The sequence below is a fragment of the Lepisma saccharinum genome, chromosome 11 (assembly GCF_977018435.1).
Source record: "Lepisma saccharinum chromosome 11, izLepSacc3.1, whole genome shotgun sequence".
NCBI classification, from domain to species: Eukaryota; Metazoa; Arthropoda; class Insecta; order Zygentoma; family Lepismatidae; genus Lepisma; species Lepisma saccharinum.
Genome location: NC_139239.1, coordinates 74,722,667 through 74,748,718, shown reverse-complemented (window position 1 = coordinate 74,748,718; position 26,052 = coordinate 74,722,667). Strand labels below are relative to the sequence as shown.

The 26,052-nt window shown below is 37.7% G+C and overlaps 1 protein-coding gene across 3 annotated transcripts in view; it reads right to left on the bottom strand.

Moving 5' to 3' along the window:
- Positions 1 to 26,052, bottom strand: part of Nak (Numb-associated kinase) — a 110,049-nt gene that overhangs the window by 53,737 nt on the left and 30,260 nt on the right. For all 3 annotated transcript variants that reach the window (XM_083131419.1, XM_083131420.1, XM_083131421.1), the window contains exons 10-13: positions 22,743 to 22,887; positions 17,952 to 18,108; positions 16,781 to 16,873; positions 3,781 to 3,834 (exon numbers count right to left, since the gene is read on the bottom strand). In XM_083131419.1, the coding sequence (XP_082987545.1) occupies positions 3,781 to 3,834; positions 16,781 to 16,873; positions 17,952 to 18,108; positions 22,743 to 22,887 (449 nt within the window). The remainder of the gene's footprint in view (positions 1 to 3,780; positions 3,835 to 16,780; positions 16,874 to 17,951; positions 18,109 to 22,742; positions 22,888 to 26,052) is intronic.

Genomic DNA, 26,052 nt, shown 5'->3' with positions numbered 1-26,052 from the left:
TATACAGTCAACTCTCGATTCTACGACCCCGGGTATAACGACCCTCTCGAAGTAACGACCCTTTTCCCGGGAACCGTGAAAAATTTAGAAAAAGATAGAAAAATTTGAAAAAAAAAAGTTGAAAAATTGAAGGAAATCGGCCGAAAAATGCGTTGTTTTTTTCCCCACTCATTTCCTTCACGAGCGCTCTACCGCTCACAATTGGATCTGAACTAAAAATAGGCACCACCACACCATGCTTGAGTGATATCCAATAGCACTTGACCTCTGCCCTCCCCTCCCTCAAGTGCACCAATGTTACCCCGCACCCGAAGGCCGCTACACAACGCGCCAGGCTTGTTTTGCCACGCTTGCTCTTGGATACGCGAGAAGAGAAGATCGAATGTGCTTGGATGTTATTTTAAATCGACCTTTTGTTTCCTTGTCCTAAGAGCTGCTGAAAACTCGCGGGGAAGGGTGGGAGCAGCCCGAAATGACTGCTGGACTTGCAGTCTTTGCCAATGTGTATGGCAGGTCAAGCTCTTTCATCGATAAATACACCACCTTGAGAGATAAGATCGCAGGAATGTTCGAAAATACAGATGTGTGGCGCCTGGAAGTCTGTCAATTCAGCAGGTTCCCGTGAGTGAGCAACTCTCGGCTTTGTAGCCGACAACTTCCGGTAACCGCTTTCATTCAAAATGTGTTCTTTGTTCCCTGCAACACTTCATAAAAAAGCGAAACTGTTAGAGATAATCAAAACCACATAGGTGAACTAAAGATCGTCAACCCGCTTAATGTGTTGACATTAAGGTTTCCACAAAAGTTTACTTCGATCTTACGTGCATCATAACTCCCGTTTCCCACTTCATATGTTTTCCTAATTGTGTCGATGTAATATCTGCTAAAAAAGTGTTCCGTTGGCTTACTGCCTTCTCCCTCTTTTCCTGTCAGGAAACGTAAGGGGGGGGGGTGCGATGCAGATTGTTTCAGCCACGATTTTGTTGCTGATGCGGGCTGATTCCAGGCGAGGGTGAAAAAGGACCCATCCCTCTTCCTTTCCTTTGACGACTAAAATGGGGCAACCAGTTCTGGATATAACGAACAAAAACCATAGAACAAGTAAAACAAAAAGGGACCCCCCCTTTCCCCAGCTCATTCTCCGCCACTGGTGTGCACGGCAATGTTGATAATTGCAGAATTCAGTTGTTTTTTTAAAATTTATTTATATATTTTTTTTAATGCTGTTGTCTGCATAGGAAATATTGCCCGTATTATTGTCTGTTGCATGGTAAAACGGTAAAACGTAAAGCAAGGGTCATTTCTTTCTTCTTTACACTGCTGTTAATCCGTCTTGGACAGTTGCGTTATCTTTAAAATGCTGGGACTTTTCTCTTCCGCCACCTGTTGCTCGAAACTTCCAGCCGGTCTCTTTGTTTTTCTGATGCAGCTGGCGCCAGTGTTTTGTCTAGCGTCGGCTAAGCTCTTGCTTGCAGATAACAGCGATGACTCATCCAGCGCGAAGAAAAAAGTTATTGTTTTGAATCTCGCAAAGCTGTTTTGATTTGACGATAAGGACATTCGATCTCCAGAAAGCAAAACAAGAGTTAAAATAACTTCATGTTCTGCGCCTTCTGATAACCACAACTGTTTAATTTACCTTTCTTCAGAACCATTCATGTGGAGGAAAAAAAAAATTGTGTTCAATGTAGGAATGGTCGCTGAGACTGATTAAAAAGACATTATTCAAGGGGAAAACGTTTGGAGGGGTGGGTGTTTCACATCGAGAATACTCCTAAATCCAACATTAAATCGTCGATTAACGTGAGAGTAAATAACGATCTACCATTTTGAAATGTGAAAATGCGGTTTCATAAAGGTTGTTTTCAGTTCATTTTATGCTGATGGGCTAATCGGGACTAAATATACAGTTTAAAGTGAAATTCAATTCCAAACCCGAATGATTATCAACTGCCACGTTGTTTAATGACCTGTCCTACAATACGCTTTGGGTGAAAATAGATCGCAAGTTGCGCGTTTCCTTTTTCACGCTGGATTACAATGCAAGTCAAGGAAGGAGTTTGGACTGCTCCCTTGAATGGGGAAGGTGGGTGAATGAAGTTGGTTGAAGAAAAAAGAAAAGTGACTTTTTTTTTACGATGTATTTTACACAGCCGAACCAGAATGAAAATTACAGCCCTGCCTTTATTTTTTTTGTCTGGTACCTAGAGAGGTTGTGTTGTTTCTCCCGAGAGATCTAATCTTACCAGTTAATCTTGTAACAGACAATGCTCCAGTAAACCCGTATAAAATCCAACATTCATTCTGCCCGATTATCTCCCGACTTTTGCTGGCACCAGTCTGACTGGTGTCAAGATTCTTCGAGTTTCGCTTGCAATAAGCGAGAGATTGTTTTCCTTTCCATAGGTCTCAGTGGAAACGGGTTTCTCATTAACTAGAATTGTAAGAATTTCCTGGAAAAGCAACGACTGTGTACAATTGAAACAAAGTAACATTATTTTAAATTCTCTTTTGTGAAAACTTTTTCATGTTCTATTTTCCTTCTCACAACACGCATCCTGTGCATAACAGGTTGTATAACTACCAGGATAAATGGTGTTACCATCTCCTAGGCATCTTTGTGTCCGTTTGAGCTCCCTTTAACCTGAAAATTGGTGCAAATTCCAATAACGACCCCTTCGAAATAACGACCCTTTTCCCGGGAACTGTGAAAGGTCGTTGAATCGAGAGTTGACTGTATATATATATATATATATATATATATATATATATATATATATATATATATATATATATATATATAATCATCTCATAACCTCCATGGGAAGTTTATGGATATTTTATTGACTTCAATGAATACATTAAACCAAAAACCCTAACTGACATTAATATTGGGCAAATGTGTGTGTAAAAAAAAAACAACAACCTAGAACCTTTTTTTTTTATGACAAGATTATATTCTCTGTATTTTCCAATACTAAGTATAATTGTGTGCTTATAAAATTTAAACAGTGCTGATTATCACAAAAATGTGATGTGCATAACTTTCTTACTTGACAGTTACTAATTTATATTTTTCCAAGAGAAATAGTTTTAAGAGAGTTAGATCAAAGTAAATTGTTTGCTTAAAAGAGAGATAGATTGATATAGTTCTTGGTTGTTCGAAGCATTTAAAAATACTTTTTGGTGTGATGTTTCACAAGAACACAACACAAGAGGAATATGGCCACAGTGTAAACAATACGTACATGCAAGACAAAAATGTGGCATGAACATGCTATTTCTTTTTGGATACGTGCACAGAAGATCCTATCAGACACATATCTCCAACTGTCTCATAGTAAATGTTAAATAATTATGTTTTTTCCCCCAAATTTGGTAAGTGCAAAATAAATTCAAGCAGTATCTCCTGAGATTGATTGATAATGAGATTTCACTGCAGCCTTGTTCTTCCTTAAAGATTATACACATTTCAATTACATGCCTATTAAACAAAAAAAATATATTTATATAAATTTGATTATACATACTCAATGACTATTTGCGTAGATTACACTTTGCTCTTGACTCATGTCAAACATTATCTTTGGTAAAGTTTCAAGTTTGTAAGGTATGGCTACCAAAGTATGCTATATACTGCATTTTCTATCAATATAGCTATTACTTGTGTATTTATCCACTAATATGCAAAAACATATTTTCATTATAACAGAGTAAAACTATAAATATGATTTTTTTAGACTAGATGAATAATTTTATATAAAATTCATTATTATTTACCTCCACTGCTTTGACTTTTCTTCAATGACTGTTTTTCTTTGCTGCTATGCTTTACTGAAAATACAAAGAAAATTATTGTTTTAGAAGTTTTGCTAAATCAAATCTGCTAATAGTATTTCATACTAAGTAGAATAAAAAAGATAAAAATTAATGATGATGAGAGCATATCTTTAAATGTTGCAAACCACTCAGGATGGGAGGTTGCAATGACATGCTTTTCAAGTGCCCAGGAATAAATTTGGTTTAATTATCTTGCACAATGAAAAGGCTTCCATTTGAATTAAAACTTTCAAATTTATCACCCGAACAAGCAGAGTTAGATGAAGAAAGATTGAAAAATTAAAATGTTACAAAAAAACAAACAAAAAAACTACACTTTTGGTACATCACTATGGTCCTTGCAGTGAACCAAAGTCAATGCAGGAAATCCTAAGCTGTAGGTACACTGAGAGACAAATATTGAGGAAGATATTCAGACCTGCAAGAGGAGAAAATCAGTGGAGAACGAGATATAGAAGTAGCATGCCAAAATTAGTAAATTACAATGTACAGGACATGTAATTCTAATTAGTACAACTAAGTTTCCAAGGCAACCTGTTCAGACAGACCTGTTGGATACTCATGGCTAGGGCTTGGAAGTTGAGGAAATATCCTTTTTTTTTCTTCTAGTGTCCGAAGACGAGGCCCAACATAATATATGTTCATTTTGGGTCATTGTAGGCCAGAAAAAGGTGGGTTTTATTTGTCCTTTTCTGCCTTTTTCAGCGTTTTTTGGCTTATTGGTCCTTTTTAGCCTTTTTTTAGGTCTTAATGGCTTTTTTTTTGCAACTTCACCTTCTTTCAACTACGTTTTTACTGCCTATTCTCAATTCGAATCATCATCAGATCATCACCATCACCTCTTAAACATCCTTTTTGTAGTAAAGAAATGAAATAAAATAAATAAATATATTTGAACCATCCCTGAAACGAGGGAAAAACATTTTTGGACGACTGAAGCAGGTATGGTACAAGGTCCTTTAACCGTAACTTGTCTGGAAGGTCGTGCTGTAACTGGCAACTTTCTCTTGTTTTGAAGCTTTCAGTACGTTGTATATGACCATATACATTAAATATGTAATTAAAACTGAAGTTATTCATTGATTTGGATCACATTTATACATCCTTTTTTCAGTTTTTAGGTCCTCTTCTTTTTATATTTTTAGGTCTTTTTATATGTCTTTTTTTGGCAATTTATAGGTCTTCAACTTCCGTGCCCTACTCATGGCACAGATGGCTAGGGATTTCCTCCACTAAACCCAAGTATCCTCAACAACAACAACAAAAGCAGTAAATATCCCCACACAGAGAATATAATAATAATCATACTTAATTCTGTAATATTTCCATTCTATTTTTAAAAACACAAACTTGTTCATGAAGCAAGTATTGTTTCATGTTCTCAAATGTCATGAGGGTAATGGATAACAACATATTTGACAAATATTTTAGGTGTTTGTTAGTGTTGTACATTTCTTACACACACACACACGCACGCACGCACGCATGCACGCACGCACGCACGCACGCACACGCACACACACACACACACACACACACACACACTATGAAGGAGACAGTAAACACTTACCACACAAATAGAAATAATTCAATATTTCGTGATCTGAGTCGCATTTTCAAGAAGGAAGATAAAACATCAACGACACTTTGAGTAGAGGCACAGAATACTGACCATAGCGTCTCTACGGTCATTGTTGCCAGAACCAGTTGATAGGAAACACAAAGTACTTTAGCCAGTGTTTACTGTAAGGTGGGTGGGTAGTTTCGGGGAGGAGAGGAAAGAGTTACTGGTTGGCTAGGTTGAGTCCGGGGGGGTATAGTGGCGTGCATGCCTGCTGTATAGGCCCTTTCCCATCGTGTCAGAGTGGGGGGGGGGGGGGTAAAAGATGGATGATGGCAACACGGAAGCAGTTATTGAAGGTGGTGTTATGGCTGTTGGTGTGGATGGCAACTGTGAAATCAGAGTTTTGGGTGGAGGAACGGTAAACACTGGCTAAAGTACTTCGTGTTTCCTATCAACTGGTTCTGGCAACACTGACCGTAGAGACGCTACGGTCAGTATTCTGTGCCTCTACTCAAAGTGTCGTCGATCTTTTATCTTCCTTCTTGAAAATGCGACTCAGATCGCGAAATATTGAATTATTTCTATTCGTGTGGTAAGTGTTTACTGTCTCCTTCATAATTTGTATTTATCCACCCTTCTGGCACCATTTCTGACCCTATTCCCCCCCTCCCCCCACACATTATATATATATATATATATATATATATATATATATATATATATATATTTGGCATGAGCAAGACTCACTTCACTAGAGTTCAACATTGACTGAATTTGATATGAATGTTTTTACCTATGTCATCCCTGTACTTAAGTCCACTTTATGCACAGGAAGGCTAATTGGGAATGGACCTACAGTTACACAGTGATTCGGATCCCACTTGAGTCTCCACCAGGTATTGAACCTGCTATGTTATCCCCATGACCTTGCAAAAAAAAAAAAAAAAAATCTCTCACTGATTTTCTCAGCTAGAAATATTTTCACATCATTCTTTATCTTGAAAATGCTACAATAATGTGTAATGAAAATAGAGGATGTGTGCTATTTTCTCCAACGATCATTGGTAACATATGTTGGCAAGTGTAAAGAAGGATTTAATAAATAAATAGTGGTGATTATCACAAGCTTAAAAGGAAGACATTTAAGTTCACCCACTCATAAATGTATGACAGTGAAAAAAAAATATTGCAAAAACGACGAAAATACAGGAAAAGTGGAATGTGGCAGTTGTTTCGATAGCAGGAAATCTGCAACATGTTGAAAACCTGGGCACGTATGCAAATCTGCAGGACCTTTGTAAGTCCCCATGTACTTTTTTTCAGCAATATAAATTATTTGCAAGACATTTGGATGAATGCATCATATGTCGGACAAAGAGCATCATGCAACATCAGGACAGGGTTTTCATTATGCAGATGCATTATCTTATTCATAATGAGATCTTTCCCGAAACACCAAACATTGCTGTGATATGACCAGCGAAGGTCTGATACCAACGATCTTACTACATTTCAAAATGTGTTAACCCATGGTGTACCAGCCCATGAGGGCCAGTGACTACCTACTGACTGCCAGCCTAACTCCCTACGGGGTGAAGTGTGGTCAGCACGATGAACCTCCAGTCGTCGTCGTAGGTTTTCATGACCAGGTTACGTTATTCATTCGTAGCTCCCCAATTTCCTCACTATGGTGGGTAGCCATACACTGGCTGAAATCTCAAGAAAAAAGTTTGTTACGTTTCTCTCCCAGGAGACAAACCAGTGTGCATCCTGTAGCCAGAGCTCACAGGCCGACATCTAAGATGGGCAAGATGCGGGGCTTAACGTTCGATCTTGCAAAATGCGTAGCTTTATATGAAACAGGATATGATAAAATAATTCCCGCATCTGGTGTGACAGCAATTATTATATTTAGCGTTGTGCTCAACAGTTCGTAATCATTGTGTCAGGTGAAACTAGTTTCTGGCATGTGAACATGGCAACATACAGTAGATTCCCCATTATTTAACACTACAGACTGGCGGATAGTTGCCTAAGATAAACCACCTGATAACACGGGCTAGGCATGCATAAGAGCTAGTACTATTATGGCCACAACTTTTGGAAATCAGTAAATTCAGCTGTGATCACCATCATGTTCTATCCATTTTTCTTGCTTTGTAGGTAGAGCCACATAATTATGATCAATAAAATATCAAGATTTCGGTACAAAAGCTGAGTACATTTTAGGATCAAAAGCGATATATAAAATGGTGAATACAACCCTGAATTTGATTTATTGTAAAACTACACCTATTACACAAAAACATTTCCTTCTAATACAGGAAAACTTCATTAATACGAAGTTCAAGGGACAAAAAAATGTCAACTTCGTATTCAACGACTTCGAGTTATCCAAACTTTTCAAGATGGCACCTGTTTTCAGGTGTAAATAAAGTAGAGTATAAATTACCCCCACAAAGGATGTTTTATACTTGGTGATAGCTTAGAAAATAAGCTTTATATGTACTATATAACAATACTGTACATTTTAAAGAAAGTGTAAAAAATGTTACACAAAAAGAGAACACTGAGCTTAACGTGGACACAAAGATTCCAAGGAGACTGTTAACACCATTTATCCTGCCTAGTTATACAAACCATTTAAAAAATGGTATTTTCTTTAAATTCTGCAAAGTCGTTGCTCTTCCACGAAATTCTTACAATTTTAGTTCATAAGAAACCTGTTTGCATGGAGACGTACGGAAAGGAAAACAATCTTGTTTATTGCAAGAAGTGAAACTCGGAAGAATCTTGACAGTAGTCACACTGGCGCGAGCAAGAGACGGGAGATAATCGGACAGATTGAATATTGGATTTTATGTGCGTTCACTAGAACATTGTCCGTTACAGGATTAACTAGTAAGAGAAGATTCTCTTGGGAGAGAACACAACCTTTCCCTTATAACCGATGTGCCAATTACCATTTCCATGTGCCAATTACATATCCCCATCGGTCTTTCTACGCTTTCCCCCAAGATCTTATTTTCTGCTCTCTGAGAAGAAACCCAGCTGCCTCGAGAAACCAGCGTTCGTTCCCATGAAGCCTCCCATATATCACCGCCCCTACTTCAAGGTGAAGGAAACAGTGTGTCCGGCAATAAACTCCCATATCTGTCCCGTTCAAATTCATCTAAACTCTGGCTCACGTCAAGATAATTTCAAGCCCAGATGGAGCCTATCACGGAACTTCGGGCATTTTAAAATTTAAAACCCGAGGAAGGCTTTCCCCCGTGTCGGAAACAAAGATCCTCTGTTTTCGAGAGAGTTTGCAGGTGGCCAGGCTCGGATTCGAGACAATCGCCCTACACATGGCGGTCCCAACGAGATGCATAACTTCCACGATCGCCGCCCGCCAGCTCGGCTCAGGGACAGCTCGGTGACAAGAGTGATTAGTACAGAATTTTGAACTTCAACCCCGCCAGAACATTTCTCTTCGTATCTCTTCGCTTCAGTGGGATTTTGGCAGCCAAGGAAGGCATAACTTTAACGAAGTGTCCCAGTTGCGAGCAATAAAAATGGAGTTGTTAGTGATAAAAATTAATTAGAACAGATGCTTTTCATCCTCGAGATCAGCTCTCAAATAAGGTGCTATTGTGTTTTTATGTTAAGCGATTCTCACCCTTATCACCCCTGTGTGTTACGATTCTCACCCCTACATGCAGAAGTGACCACGTGTGGGCGGAGCAAAAAGTTCAACGACCAATAGAGTGAAGGACAATTCTTTGGAGAACGAAAAGAAAAGACGAAGTAAGGACTTAGAAAACACAGTTCGATTGGACAGTTCGATTGGGCAGTTCGACATTCACATTTTAGAGAGACAGTTTTAGAACATTCACAGTTAAAACTTTCAGCACCTTTGTAGGTCAGAGAGAAACTGTTTTATCTTCTCTGGACCATGTTTAGATTTCTAGCTTTGTGATTTCAAATTCTTTAACCTAACTGGTTAGGCATGGTGCTAGAAACACAGCGTTTATGTAAAGCATCGACCATCAGCGGTCTGCGCTGCTAACTTGTTTGACCCAGTGCATTATGGGTCCGCGAGTGTTTTGTCTTGTGTAGATGAGCGACCAGAGGTTGTAAGTATTTCAACAGAAATGTATTAAACATTATTTCGTAACATATCTCAGTGTCCAGTGTTCTGATTTCTGATTCTTAAATTCATGGTAAATTTGGCTAGTAAACGAAGACCAATGTAGAAGGAACATCACCGTCCTTTTCCATTGGCCGAACTTCAGACCGTTCACACGATGAATAATTCCGTGTAGCATTTAAGTTGGTACATTTTAAATTTCTCCTTACATGAAAGAACATCCATGCCTTAAATAACGTAACCTTGGTTCGAACCCTAAACGCCCCTTCTTATTTTTAATTACTGTTATAAATGGCTTTTCCCGAACAGGGACTTGTTTACAAAGCCAAGTTGTCATTTGTTATGTACCGCTAAAATTCTAAATTTGCCCTAAACTTTAAAAGAAATCAGGACACTACAGTAGTTTTTGCATGCCTCGCGAGTGAACTAACTTCCGAGTAGCATAAGTTAATAAAGTGAAAACGACGAGTTGACAATATTATTGAAATGCACATACGTAAAAAGTGAAAGTACAAGTAAAGGGGAACTATGGAACTAAAAGCTAATTTTGAGGGCGAGATAACTTAATCGATACCATGAAAATAAAGTATGATAAGTTAATAGACGACCATGCATTAAGAATTTCTAGTGTTGTTTTATAATGCCAGTTATAATGCTTATAACTAAGAAAAACTATAATTGAAAAATGGCAGCATCAATGGAGGGACTCAAGGACTCCCTGAATGAAGTTTTAAAAGCAATATGGCAATTATGCAGAAAGGTGGATTCAATTAATGAAAAACTAGATCGAAGTTTGGAAGAGAGTAATGAAAAATTAATTAAAGAAAATGAAGAATGGGGAGACAAAATAGATGCACTCTTAGAGAGATATGATGATGAATTAATTGTTAGTGAGGTACAGCAGGCAGAAGTTAGGCCTAATCAGGATAATGCTATTGTTTTGGATTTTAATAGAGCTAAGAAGCATAAGTTTGCTATTAGTAATAGAGTAACTTTTGAACTAGGAGTGAGGGGGGATATGACCCACTTTAAGAAGATTATTGCTGATGAATTAAGGCTAATTGAGTATGGTGAAATAGGATGGATGTACCGTAATGGGAAGGTTAGGAGTAGGCTGCGTAGCTTTGAAAGTTTGAGGATTAATGAGAGAAGGGGAATAGGGGGTAAAGTAGAGAGTAATGGCAAGAATAATGCATCTACATTAATGATAGCTCAAGGTAGCACGTACGTGAATGAATTAATGAAACCCCTCTTTAATTTGCCTGCCAGCAATGAACTGGTCAAGGGCAGTAAATGGTCCAAAGCTAGCGTTAACCTGACCAGCAATGAAAGTATGTCACTACTCATGAAACTTAAATGTAGCCAATTACTTCTCCAACGAGTATTACAAATTGGTCAGGATTAGTCACTTCTCTGTGAAGTTTGCAACTATATCAACACAATGCAATAGCTCTCGCGTCGTGCCATGACGCGACCTGGCACGGCTGCTTGTCTTATGGCTGCCACTGGGCTACCACCCTACCTCTTCGCTCGTTAACTGCGGAGACTTTTTCATGCCTCCGCGCAGGCCTCTGCGCTCAGGCCAGGTTATGCTGGCCCAGAGCAAGGGAGAGAACAGCTGGGGATGCAGCGCAGGAATTGAGGCGGCCGTAAGCTGGAACGCTTAGGAGATTCGAACCTCCTCGTTCGTAAATGTATTAATTTAACTATATTTTGGCAAAGCAAGTGCTATTTCTTTTTCTGAGGGTAGAGCCATGGCACGGAAGCTCTCCCCTTAGAGCCGCCGCTGATGAGCAATACATTGTATAATTTATCGCACGAACAGCGATGTGTATTAAAAACTAAAAGATCGACACAGTTTTTGTCAAGTAAGTTGGTGAAGTCCTCATGGTAGAAGTTCAGCCTGTGCCTGCTCTACCACTTAACCCGCAAAACTATTATTTTTTTATTATTATTATTTTTTCGTTAGTATCTAACTGCTTAATATTGTGCCAATGGAAATGTTTAGCATTTATTTGATAACTCTTAACATAGAATGGTCTGTGGATAAAATTATTTTAAAATGTTTATCACCATTCCAAGATGCAATAAACAGTGGTCTGAATTACTGAACGGCACTGTTACGATAGTAGAGTGTACGATAGTTGGATCATCCACCCACCTCCGTGTCAGAGTGTTTTACACAGCACGCCAAGAAGACAGAGGTCACTGGTTTGAATCTCGGCGTTAGCACGGGTGTTCATTATGAGTGTCCATCAACTTCATAAACATCATCACTCATATTCATATTCGCGATTAACCAAAAGTGGTAGAAATGAGAAGTAAAATAAAGCAAATCAATCAGTAGTTGGATCGCCCACAACAATGACGTCTACTGTTGTTCAGAGGCGCTTGTGATTCAGGTAGGTTTTCTAATGACTTGCGTCATACCGAAAAGTATAAAACACCAGAGTTCAAAACATTTGTGGCATAGTGAGGCATCTCATTTTCTTTGAAACCCATCTGACTTCAGGCAAAAAAAACAATACCTGCGCCAACTAATTCCATAAGTAAATTATTAAGCAAAAAAGGGCCGACCCTTCCTTCAGACTTGGCGTTCCCAACCGAAATGCCCATGCTACGCCACTGTCTAGCACTGGTGAATATTTCCAAGGTGGCACATTCAGCGGGGAAAGAGCTTGACCTGCTATACACATTGACAAAGAATGTCAATGTCCAGCGGGCTGCTTCCCTTGAGTTGTCAGCAGCTCGTAGGACAAGGAAACATGTCAAGGTCAAGTTAAAATAACGTCCAAGTTCTCTCGACATTCGATCTTCTCTTGTCGACTTACGCAGGTGTCTACTTCGAATTAAGCGAAACCAGTTTTGCGGAAGGGTCTTGTAAACAACTTCGTATTAAAAATTATCCGTATTTCAATTTATCCGTACTGAAATACATTATAAATCCTATCTTATCGGCTGAGGAATGGGAAGAACTTCGGATTAAAGGGTACTTCGTATTAACCAATATCGTATTAACGAGGTTTTCCTGTAGTATATTTATGTACAGGGTGTATCAGAAGTCCCATCCCACCCCTTGTAAAATCTGCTGTGATGTATTTTCATGAAATTTGATATGGACCACACATAATAGGCCTAGGGGGACACCTTTTGAAGTATGTCAAGCAAACAGCCGCCATCTTGGTTCCGCCATCTTGAATTCAAGTTTTTTATTTAAAATGATAGGTGATACATGACCATAGGCTAGAATTTCTTCAGGATGTCAAATCTAAAATCAGATTTCATGTAACTTCATTTGATGAAAAGTTATCGGCAACTGAAAGTGATGTTTACCTGTTTGTTGCAGGTGCTGAACCATGCCGTTAACAACTGAGGAACGGATCCAGATCGTCAAACTGTGGGGTGGGAGAGGTGCCCGTGCAGTGGCTGCCGATTTCAACCTGCGTCATCAGTTATTAACCAAATTCCAGGCGCGGGCACTGTCTTGGACACACCGCGTAGTGGACGACCGCGGACAGTCACGGATGAAGAAGCTACGGCAATGTTGGCCTCCTTCTCGATGTTACCGCAGCGAAGCACACGTCGTATAGAAATGCAATGTGCTATGAGTCACAGTTCAGTGTACCGGGTGCTACAGAGGCACAAGTGGCATCCGTATAAGGTGAAAATGCAGCAACACCTCTCCGAGGACGATCCAAATCGCCGAGTGCAGTTTTGCGAGTGGGCTATCGTGCAAGTACGGCTAAATCCAAACGTCGCTATGCAGATACTCCATCCCGATGAAGCAAACTTCTACGTAAATGGGGAGGTGAATAGGCAAAACATGCACTATTGGTCGCCTGACAACCCTGCATAGACAGATCCCTCTAAAATGACCGGTGCAGGGAAGATTATGGTGTGGACAGTCTTATGGGAAACACGGATAATCGGTCCTTTCTTCATTCAAGGAAATTTAAATCCAGAATGATACCTGGGGATGCTACAGAAACAGATACTGCCAGCTCTGATGTCGGAAGATGGTATATTTCCCAGGTATTTTCAACGCCTCCCCATTATGGCATCCAGGTGCATCAGTACCTGGATGAACAATTTCCTGGGGCATGGATTGCTCGACGTGGGCCCATTGAATGGCCTGCCCGATCACCAGACCTAATGCCAATGGACTTCTACCTTTGGGAATAGGTTAAGGCATACCTCTAGCTCTGTGTCCACAGACATTGGGAGAAGCGTCTGCACACGTGCATTGCCAAACACGGACAAGATGTGGAGCACATTCTGTAACAGGTAAACATCACATTCAGTTGCCAATAACTTTTCACCAAATGAAGTTACATGAAATCTGATTTCAGATTTGACATCCTGACGAAATTCTAGCCTATGGTCATGTATCACCTATCATTTTAAATAAAAAACGAATTCAAGATGGCGGAACCAAGATGGCGGCTGTCCACGTGACATACTCCACAAGGTGTCCCCCTAGGGCTATTATGTATCGTCAGTGCTCGAAAAATTTTCTTCAAAGCTAGGCGCCAGCTCTGAAAATCAGGCACCAGGAAACCACCTATTAGCAATTGTGCATACTGCAGTATGTTTCAAAAGTCGCGCAATCCAAACTTTGAAAATGTATATAATGACAATCGTAAGAGAGATTTACACCAAGTTTTCTGCACTAAATTAATCCTGCAGGCTATCACTGGGTTCATAAATTTAGGTTAGCATTTATCTAAATAAAAGCAATTACATTATTTTAAAAAACGTTGTTAATTTGCTGAAACCTTCTGAGAACTGATTTTCAACAAAAAATACCAACTCAAACAATTTGTGGGATCATATATTGGTGTTTGACTGGTTTTAAAACAGTTGCTTTGTGAGGTACAGCAGAAGCAGGGAATTTTTATTGGAAAACCTCTTGCACATGAGTGTAAGAATGAGTAGTAAAATACTCTTCAGCAATGCACATGCACTGCTCCAATAAATACGCCATGCTGAATCAATTAAAAAACAGGCACAGTAGCAGCAAAAGTGAGTGAAGAGAATTCAATGTAACCAGAGGCAGTCTAGGATTCTCTCAGAGTTCAATTTCGGCACAAAATCTTGATTTACGATTTTTCACGTAAATGTATAGCCAATACTTAAGACACATGTTGCATGCGACTGTTGGCAATATTTCGACCTGCTTGTGTTGCCATATACGTAGATATGTCCCAAAAATGGCACTTTTCACTTACCCATAATATCGCCAGTCAAAAATTCATCAAATGTTGCACATGACCAATATTGGTCGCAAATGACAGACTGACATGGCATCAGTCATCAAATGTCTAATTATGACCCTTCGATAATTTCTTACATATTTTTCTTACTCAGAAAATTTCTGAAAAATTTTGAATGTTTCTTTCCGTCAGTTATTAATTTATATAATTTTATGTACGGAGTAAACTGATAATTTTAAGCATTGAAAAATATCTCAATGGATGAGGCTTTATAATGCAGAAAACCAGGTGTAAAAATCACTTACGGTTTTCAATATATATATTTCCAAAGTTTGGGTTGTGCGACTTTTGAAACACACTGTATAATATGCTGAGCATTAACCCTTAGTACGCCGCACGGTCTGACGAAAGTAAGCCCAGTGTCGCCAAGGCATTGAGCGGGAAATTTGAATTCGTATACATAATGGAGAAAAATCGTAACAACTCGGGCACTATGGGACCAATCTACTTCGGATAACTTTTGTTTTGCAGGCAATACATCGGTGCATGCAACCATGTAAAATTTGGATGCCCCAACCATGGGGGGGTTACGGGAGGGGGCTGCATCCCCCGAATTTCAATGAAAAAAAAATAAAAATTTGGAGTTTGCCCCCTCTTCTCCAGCTACTTTGGGGAGAAAACCGGAACTTTTGCTTTTTTTTTTTCAAAGAATGGACCTTCCGCAACAGAATGAAACTTGATTCATGTTCGTGGGTGCAATACAATTTGAATAATAAGGCAAAACGTAAAACTCTAGCGAATTTTAGCCAATTTGCATATTATTCATAAAATTGTTATAACTGACACTATGGGACCAATCTACTTCGGATAACTTTTGTTTTGCAGGCAGAACATCAGTGCATGCAACCATGTAAAATTTGGATGCCCCAACCACGGGGGGCTTACGGGCGGGGGCTGAGCCCAAACACGTGACATATTCCGAGAAAGGAGGGGGTGGGGGGATTTGGAATTTTCGAAACATGATTGCAAAACATGTTCCCGAACGAACTGTCAGTGTTTCAACCTCAATATACAAATATAAGTGTGGCAAACCCTCGATAATTGTATCTAAAGCTGTTTGTAACATATGTGTTACAGCGGCTACAAGGGACATACTTTTTTTGTAACATATGTGTTACGGCGGCAAACTAAGGGTTAAGGTATTCAAAACATCGTTAAATTATTTGAGAAAGCAGGAAATGGGGTTTTGGGGACGAAGGGTAAGAAATTTTTACTGACTCTATGGAATGTTCACAACGTTGATTAAAAAACAAAATCATTTGCTAACTTACACTGTACTGAAATTTGAACTTAGAATCATCAACATTTCGTACATATTACAGCAAAAGATCACAGTCGCCAGGCTGAAATCTTTAGTCGCCATGGTGACATGGCGACCGGGATTTTTCGAGCCCCGTGTATCGCCCATATCAAATTCCATGAAAATACATCACTGCAGATTTTACAAGGGGTGGGAAGGGACTTCTGATACATCCTGTAGTTATCAGAGTATTAAGTCTATTACTGTGTAAAGGTGTCCATTTTTGCTTCTCAAATATTTATAGCAAAATTAATCAATTTTACATGATTTGCATAACTCACAGGATCATTCAGACCCTGGAAGGTGTCGTGTCCGTGAATAAACCCTAAATTTTGTATTTTGCATCATCTCATGACAAAACATGGTAGGAAAATAAACCTCACACCTTTCAAAACCATGAAAAGTGAACATTACAGTGCATTATTTCACACTTCGTGTTTCCGTCAAAACAAAATGTTTGTGCCTCTACCATACTTATCTTTGCTGTCCATCTTGTTGTTCTAATACAGATCCATTGTCAGAAGGAAATGCACATCTTAGAGGGGTATTAACCATTTTGCAATCTTTATATCTTGTGAACATGTACATTGCCAAATATAGCCCTTTCAGATATTTCACTTTGGGTGGGTGAACTCTTACGCCTTCCTTGCAAGATCAATAAATGCACTTACCTGGTAGGCTGAATGGAGCAGAACTAAATGGATCCTCCGCTACATCAGCAGAAGACATGACAAGACTTTCTCTACTTTTCACATTAGAAATACCTGAAAAACATTTACATTTATGAATCAGCATTTCTGTTACAAGAAGGTAATCACAGCAAAGATATGTTCGTAAATTGTCCACCACTATTATTATCATCATTATTCTGCATTTTCCTCGTATGTGTTTGCATGGAACAAAATTATTCTGATTTTAATTAGAGCTGAGTGATACTCATGGATTTCCAATGTTATCTGTTATCCGCAACAGACCTATGGAGGGTACCATACAAAAAACATGAATTAGCTAATTGACTTCTCATCTCTTCGAGAAACCCTGTAGAGACTCTTTACTATTAGCTGGTGAAATACAATCCGTGGTTCCCTACCAATAACAACCACTTTTTACATCCTGTGATGAAAGGCTACTACCCCCACCCCCAAAAAAAGAGGGTCCTTACATCTCCCAAACATTTATATAGCTTTTGGAGAAACAGCTCTCCAAGCATCAGAAAAAAGTTTTTTTTTTTTTGTTTTTTTTTGACAAAGTGCACATAGGCACCAAGCATCAAAGCCAAAAAATTACAAGCAAGAAAAGGCATATACATAATAAACATCTTAATAGATTGACAAGATATGTATGTAATTAAAGTAATTCATACAACTACTGGTACTTGTAACATTTACAGTAAAGTTGTTCAGAATATTTAAAATACTTAAGTACCCCATTACAACTACACCATATCAATCTAACAGCATTTTACTTCAAAAGTTAATAATTTCACATTTGAGACAATAAGTATATTAAAATAGCTCAAAATTGATCACAAAATCCAATTCTCCACATAATAATTGAGCAAAATAATGTGAATTGCAAATATTGAATAATTTCCAGGATATTTGAACTCTGCAAATGTCCAACATGGAACTTATGGACTCTGAAGAAGTATCACCAGCTGTGATATTAAATTTGAATCAATACTTTCAATATCAATATCACTGGTATTGACAAATAGCAATATATTGGTATAAGCTAACCCTAAAATAGATCTATGTGCATCTACCACTTTTTACATAATACAAATCTAACAAAAATGAGTAAATAATAGTTTCCTAAATTAAGAACATAACTGTGACTTACTACTTTGAGAGCCTCGTCGTATTTTGTCAAATTCAGCTCCAAAAATATGGTCTTCAGTCAACTGGTTAAATGGAGTGGAATCTTCGAATGGGTTCCAGTCGGCAATATCTGCTGACAATGACCTTCCTCCTGATGCACCTGTGTTTGTTAGCTCACTCTGCAAAAAAACAGGAATCAGGGTTGGTTATTTTAATAATTGAAGATTGTTGTCACCATAAAATATCACAAGTAGGCACTAAATACTCATAGGACTTCACTGTTTTCACACACAAATATGAGTCAAAGACTTCTAACTTAACAGAACACCAAGGGTAATCTTTTGCTACCTCCCTTGGGTACAGTTCTTTATATTTATGCCACGGCTAGTATCTACAGGGTAGGGTTCTTGTTAGAAATGAAATCAGACAGTAAGCCTACCAATGGAGACAGTTAATCGATTATATTATATCTTTCTTTGTACATGAAGATTATAGTTGAGAACACATGAGAATAGATTCAATATGGAAGTAATCGGACTTTTACAGAAATTTCAATTGCTATAGTTCTTATTTGCTTGTTGTCGATTTCACATTCACTTGTGTGGGCTTCCTACGGGATCTGGCTCTTGACGTGGGCTTCCTTCTGGATCTGGACTTTGGCTTCCTTTTGGATACAAACTGGGACTTCCTTCTGGATCCGGGCTTGGACTTCATTCTCGGACTTATTTCTTCTATCACAAATTTTTGCTTTATTGATTGCCCTATTTGACTCGACTAAACCCCAGAAAGTTTTGCCTTTTATTTTCACAATACTAATATCAAGTCCAATCTAGTAATCCAGCTTGGGGCGTGGATTAGAATGCACCACCAACTATACTGTTCCCAACCACAAATGTAAACTTGGTGCTGCGGTTGACAAAGTGCTCCCAAGTCAGTGTAGCGATCTTGACGTGCAGCCAGAAAGTGCTATGGGTCGCAATCGGAATGCGCCGCCACTGATGTAATCAAAAATTCCACAAAGAGGATCGTAGTAAGCCAACAGATCAATAGACCTGTTAGGAGACACAAATTTATATCAGTCTTTTCACTTCTTTACATTTCGCATATAGTTGCATATGAGCACCTTGCTAATTTTGCCATTATGTTTATTAATTTGGTCATCTTTATATATTTTCTTTTTTTTTTTTTCTTACATTGTATTTTATTATTGTTCATCTTTCTAATTTACTTTTATGTCCAAATACACTATCATTTGTCTATAATGCAGCGATCTTGTTTTTTTTACCTGCCTAGTGCTGCCATCTGTTTCACTTTAGCAACTATTTACAAGTCTTAGGCCTATTGTGTACGTAACACTTTAAACATCAGGGTTGAGCAGATACCACTTAAACTGATGCTGATATGCTTACACATTCCCACCAATAATGGTACTGATGCTTTAAAATTGTAAAAATTAAAAGTTATTCAAAATATTGATTAATGTTAAGCCTTCCACTCCATTTACCAAAAGATTTGTTTTAACATTTTCAAGAATTGCATCTGAACATTAAAATACATATAAAAACAAATCCAGTTTATCATGCATAATAAGATGCAAATTTTAAAAAAAACCTCTGAATTTTGCATAATTTCCAGGATAATTAGACTGCAAAAAAAGTCATGTGGCATTTTTGCAGCTTAATTATCTGAAATTACAAAATGCAGAAAAAATATTGACCGGTATTGTTAAACAAATTCCAACCATTACTTTTCAATGGCACAGTGTGGGTAGAACACACGGTTGCTGCACCATGAAAATGACATGACAATATCTAGTTTTGTACCTTAGCAACCCCCTCCCCTATTCTCCTGCAGACTTCCTTTGTTTCCAGTGGCGGCTAGCAGCTATTATGATGGGTAATGCCAAAAAAATCTTCACTAGCATATGTCATAGAAATCTAATGAAAGAGGTAATTTAAATGGAACTTTGTTTACTAAACTGCAGACAAAAATTCAGAGTTCCTAAGATTGGTTTATTTTACTTCAGATTTGAACTACTTTTGGCTAATCACGAAGATAAGGATGAGAACACTCACAAAGAAAACCCATGCCAAGCCAGGATTCAAACCCATGATCCCTGGCATCGTATAATAGTGTGCACAAAGGTCGGCCAGAATTTCTAGGAAATAAATGTGACTAAAATTTCAACGCTCATAACCTTTACCACTTCTTTTTAATAGAATTTATGTTTAAATATGGCATGAGACGGCCAAGTTGTTTAACTTTTAATTTAATATCGTATAGTTAGAGGCACATATTTTCGGTAAATAAAAAAGCAAAATTTCGGTACAAAAACTGAGTCAATTTCGGGTTCAAAAGCGGTAAATAAAATAAAATATCGGTGTTATAGCGGTGAAAAATTGGATGAAAAGTGGTATATAAAAAGACATTTTGGTTTTAAAATTGTGAATATAATCCTAAATTTGATTTAAAAACTACAGTTATTCCACAGAATTAACATTTCACTTCTAATAGCCCATTTATGTAGTTATCAGAGTATTAAGTTTATTTCTGTGTAAAGGAGTTCATTTTTGCTTCTCCAATATTAAAAGCAGAATTAATCAATTTTCCGGGAATTGCATAACTCTCAGGATAATTCAGACCTCAGAAGGTGTCGCGTCGGTGAATAAACCCTAAATTTCGTGTTTAAGAGTTAATTTCGCTTTTTGCAGTTCATTTCGCATTATTTCGTGACAAAACATGGTCACAAAATGCATCTCACACCTTTCAAAAACATGAAAAATTAACACTACAATGTGTTTTTTCAAATTTCGTTTTTTCGTCAAAAACGAAATATGCATGCCCCTACGTATAGTACCTTGGAAAACTGTGTATCTAATAATGTTCTAATCTGACTCATCTTCACTCACTACCCTTTCTTTCACACACCATCGGACACTTTCACTTCACTAAAAAGAAAAACACTTAACAATTACACACACTGAGTGGAACACTGTATTCTCCCCTTGCTTTGTTTATAATTTGCAACCTTAGCACGGCAGACCGTACATCACCAACCGGTGTTACTAATAACTAAAATATGATTATCTGCTAAATGAACTGTGGATCTACAATTTTTAAAATTCAATGCAAAAAACAGTGTGATTTTTTGCAAATATTAAAGAAAAAAATCCCCTGGTGAAGCGAATTCCCTTTGATATTTAGATAATTCCTTTTAACAGAAAATGTATTCAATATTGTCAACGTCATTTGCAACATGTGTGTGTCTGTGTGCACGAGAGCAAGGGATATGTCTTTTCTTAAGAAATCTATAACAAAAAAGTCTGGATGGATCTTTACATGCATCTATCTAAATGGTTATGTAAATTTGGGAAAATATTATGTTTGTTCTTCCCAAGTAGGCAGAAAAGTATCTTTCTCGCGAATTACTTCTCCAACCAGTATTACAAATTGGTCAGGATTAGCCACTTCTCTCTCTGAAGTTTGCAACTATGTTAACACAATGCGAAAGCTCTCGCGTCGTGCCAGCCAAAAATTGGCTCTGCTGGTTGTCTTATGGCTACCACCTCCTTCCCAGTTTCCTGCGGAAACTTTGTAATGCCTCTGTGTTAGCTCAGATAGCATGGAGGAAGTGAGAGAATAGCTGGGGATGTGGCATAGTGATTGAGGAAGCCGTAAGCTTGAACACTTGCGAGATTCGAAACTCCTTGTTCGTAAATGTATTAATTTAACTATATTTAGGCGAAGCAAGTGCTTTTTCTGAGAATAGAGCCATGGCATGGCGGCTCTCCCCTTAGAGCCACTGCTGTTTGTTTCTGGAAAATAAGAGGGGTTAAAAAAAATCACTATGGAATCTACAGGAGAATCCACCACACATCACATACACAACTGGAAATAAAATTACACTAACAGTCAGTGCGTTCACCCACTTGCATGAAATTTTGTACTCTGGACTCCAAAAAATACTACTACTATCATCTACCATTGCATCACTGCTGTTCAGATGGCAGCCCCAGTCCCAAAAATTCTGAATAATACCTTGTACACTGTACATTAGTATTGCAATGAGCATTTTTCACTCGAGCTGCAAATAGTTCACATGGGCAGCACTGGATGGCATACAGAATTGATAGATCTTCCACTTGAGTGAAAAAATATTAGTATATGTATTTCAGTCATTTGTCTATGGTAGTGGGCCCTCAAATATGTATCGTGAAGTAAAAGACTAAGTGAAATCGAAAAATAAATGAACATAGATATAATCTGCATGTTCAAATGCAGTGTTGCATATATTACCAATATATGTGAAAATGAAATAAATTATTATGGGCTCAAACCGCATACGCTAACATTTTAGGTTTCTACGATTATTGTCACATTAAAATGATGTTCGATTGAATCTTAGAACTGCGTTTTGTTATTTTGCAGAATATAATTATCCATTTCAGTAAATGAACAATGATGTACACGTGTTGCACTGTGATATGATATTTGTCATTGCTTAGGCAGGTCTGTCAGCATGTGTATCCATTTTACATTTCGGTCTGTAGATATTGCATACTATCGTATGTGTTGTATTCGAGTCTTACATAATATATTCAGAATTATGATTTAGAATTGTAATCGCATAGAGTAGTTTCTTCCATGTATGGGTTTTAGGTTGACAGTGCTGCTTATTACTCTGAAATACGGGACATTGTCAATCTTTCCATTACGAATGAGGAACACTTGAGCGTGGGAGACCTGACCAAGTTTGAGCAAGCGAAAGTGGCCCCATGCAGTACTCTACTCTACTCTCTGCAGATATACTTACATGTGATGCAGAAACACCAACAAGATGCCTGTGTGGTTCTCCGGAAGGCTCTGGAATGTTGCTGGGAGGAGTGTTGGATCCAGAACGGGACTTCACTGACGCCTCATAAGGAGCAAGGAACTGGCTGGTTTCATTTTGATAAACTCTGCATCATATCAAAGAATAAAATTAGAACAATTGCACATCTATTCACTTCTAGCAACATCAATATTGTTGTTTTAAATTCACATTCAATATTTGGAACTACAGAACTATTAAAGTGGAACCTCAACTTTATTAATATACACATGCAACGTGCTTCTGTCCAAATTCCAGATGGTGGCAGTGGTCACCAAAATTAATCGAATTAAATGAACAGGTATACTATGACGGATTGGTAATAGGCCCTGAAGTGTTAATAATATTGCTCACCCTTGAATGTGTGGTAGGATAGTAAATGCCTCGCAATTAACAGACATGTAGCAGCAAGTGATGAATTTATGCACACACTGACTTGTCAGTGATCAAATCATTGTTTGAAATGCTTGATTTGGTACAACAATGAGAGTTATTTTTCAAAATTAAACATGCACCCAAGAATTAAATTGTTGCGATTCAAGAGTTGCATTTGAACTTTCTCAAAAGTAGGACTAGAAATCCTTATTCGTTGTACAAATAACAAGTCATGCCTTTGTTTCACATTTGATGCACCGTAGTCTGCAGAACACAGGAGTAAAGTGAAAAAGATAGTATTGCGCATGTTTACCAAAAAATAATCCCATGGTTCCCGCTTGCTTTTTGGTGGTGCTAGTTAGTATTTCACAACATTGTTGTACCTAGCATGGCTATACATCTTTAACAAACATTCGAAAAGCTGTGTTCTAAGAATCCGTCCATTTTCGGTGAAAAAGAGCTGCAAGTGTCGTGTAAGTGCAGCACGTGGGGTGCAAAAAAAGCTCCGCAGATTGGACATGATGGTTGTCGTGTGAGGCGAGAATGAAAGCAGCGACATTTGCAAGTTTTGCAAGGTTGCAGTGTTGGTCAGGCTGAAAAAGTATGATGGCCTGATTCTGAATAACGACCGTGCAAAATGGAATGTGGTATTCTTCGCAATTAGTGAGAATCCTGTAATGTCAAAAAAGAAAAAAGGTGACCGTGACATCACATGGATTAACAGGTAACACTAGGACAAGGTAAGAAGAAAATTTACTCTTGTCATGTTCCTCGAAACCGTACGGAATAGTATGCAGTGGCTTTGTGGAATATTCAACGTTCACTCTCAGTTTACTAGTTGCTAGGAACTGCAACTACCTCTCACCTGATCATAATTGTGATGAAAATAATGCCCTGCATTCAATAACATGTACCTAATATACTTACGTAACTAAAATGGTGCTAATCACGGCTACGTGATTCTCCTTAAGTATAAATCACACGACTTGGAGATCACATAAATATTTTCGATGTGCAAGTCTTATTGCATAAATCATAGAGTTGACATCTGATTTGTGTCAATGGTTGGACTTATTGAATACACAAGATGTTCTATCATTAATGTGGAAGAAACAAGATGATGTAATATTATTTTTGGAAATTCGAGAAGAGGCAAATGCTGCTTGAGTGAATATAGTACTCACAGAACAATCTCATATTTGTTTTAAATGAAAAAGGCTTTATGGGTATAGACATTTTATCACCCTGGATTTACATTAAGCCTGTCTGTATTTCATTCAATTAATCTGTTTTAGTTTTATATAGATTTCAGTGAAAACCTTGTTGGTTATGTTGATGAAAGTCTAAGAATTAAGACCATTGGTTCTGGTCTATGAGTATTGAAATTTAAAACATATTTACTTTACTTACGCAAAAATTCTGAAATTTCGTATTTTCACGTTGCACAATTTAATGGTTAAATCCTATTAGGGATGGGCCGATATGAAATTTTGGCCGATACCGATAAAGTAACGATACCGATATTCTACCGATCCGATATAAAATTAGAAATGGTCCTTGAAGAACCTGAAAGGTTCATTGACCTCCTTAATATATGTGTGCTTCAAAGTGACTGCAGTGCAAAAGGAGTTGCATATTTAAGACATTTACTTTTTTAGAAAGTAGGGCACGGAGATTATTCATAAAAATTACAACAAAATGGCAGAATTTCGGACTAAATTATTGTATATTTATCGATATATATCAGATCGGTAAAATAATCGGTAATTTTACCGATAAACCAATACACCGATATGCCTATATCGGCCGATATCGATAGAGTACCGATTAATCGGTCCCATCCCCAAATCCTATTAATTTCGAAGACCCTCTGTCTTCATTCACTAAGGGTACGGCGACTTGAATGAAGGCAGAGGGTCTTCGAAATTAATAGGATTTAACTGTTAAATTGTGCAACGTGGAAATATGAAATTTCAAAATTTCACATAATTTTAAAATGCATTTACCGCTTTCATCATGAATATTTACTTTGTTTACAAATGTAATAAACATCATAATTATTCAAATACTAAAACATCATAATTATTCAAATACTATATCTTTCATACTGATACCTGAATTGGATATAACATTGCCCTTTTTTGACACGTATAATCTTTTTTTATTTTTCAGCAGATGGATAGCCATGTGCAAACGAGGTGTTGACGTATCATTGTGTAATGCATGTGGGATGGGATCATGAGAAATACTTAGTATCTGGAGACGTATTAAATTCCTTTTCCCACTTCACGTTTAAAGAACATTTACACATGTGCATTACTGTTTGATAAAAGAAATAAAAATAAAAAGGGGGTGATAAGTTTTCATTATTTAAGTACAATTATTAACAGTTCACATAATTCCTTCGGACAGAGAAAGTGATTACCAATGTAAATACCAGTTCTACTTATATATTTATTTCAGTGGTACAGGGTGGTCAGAAAGTGAGCAACACATGTACTTACTTGGTTTATGATTCCACAAACTTTAAAGTTCTCCTTAAGTGAAACTGGAATTCTAAATTGCATTTATAGATGTCCTTATGTAAGATCCAGTACAGGATGTTCAAAAAATAGATGGTTAATATTATTATTATTTTGTAATTTTGAAATACAGTAATTTTAGTCATTCCCTTTGCACAAACAATCAAATTTTGTTAGACCTCTGCACTGTGTTACTCCAAACGCCACATCTCTCGCTAGCAGATGGTGGTCACGTGAAAACCGGTTTGAATTGATTTTTTTGTGTTTATTTTTGTTTTTGTTGTTGTTGTTGTAGAAAATTGGAAATTGTTAGGATTGAGGTTTGAGTTTTCAGGTGACATGAGGATTAGGCACCT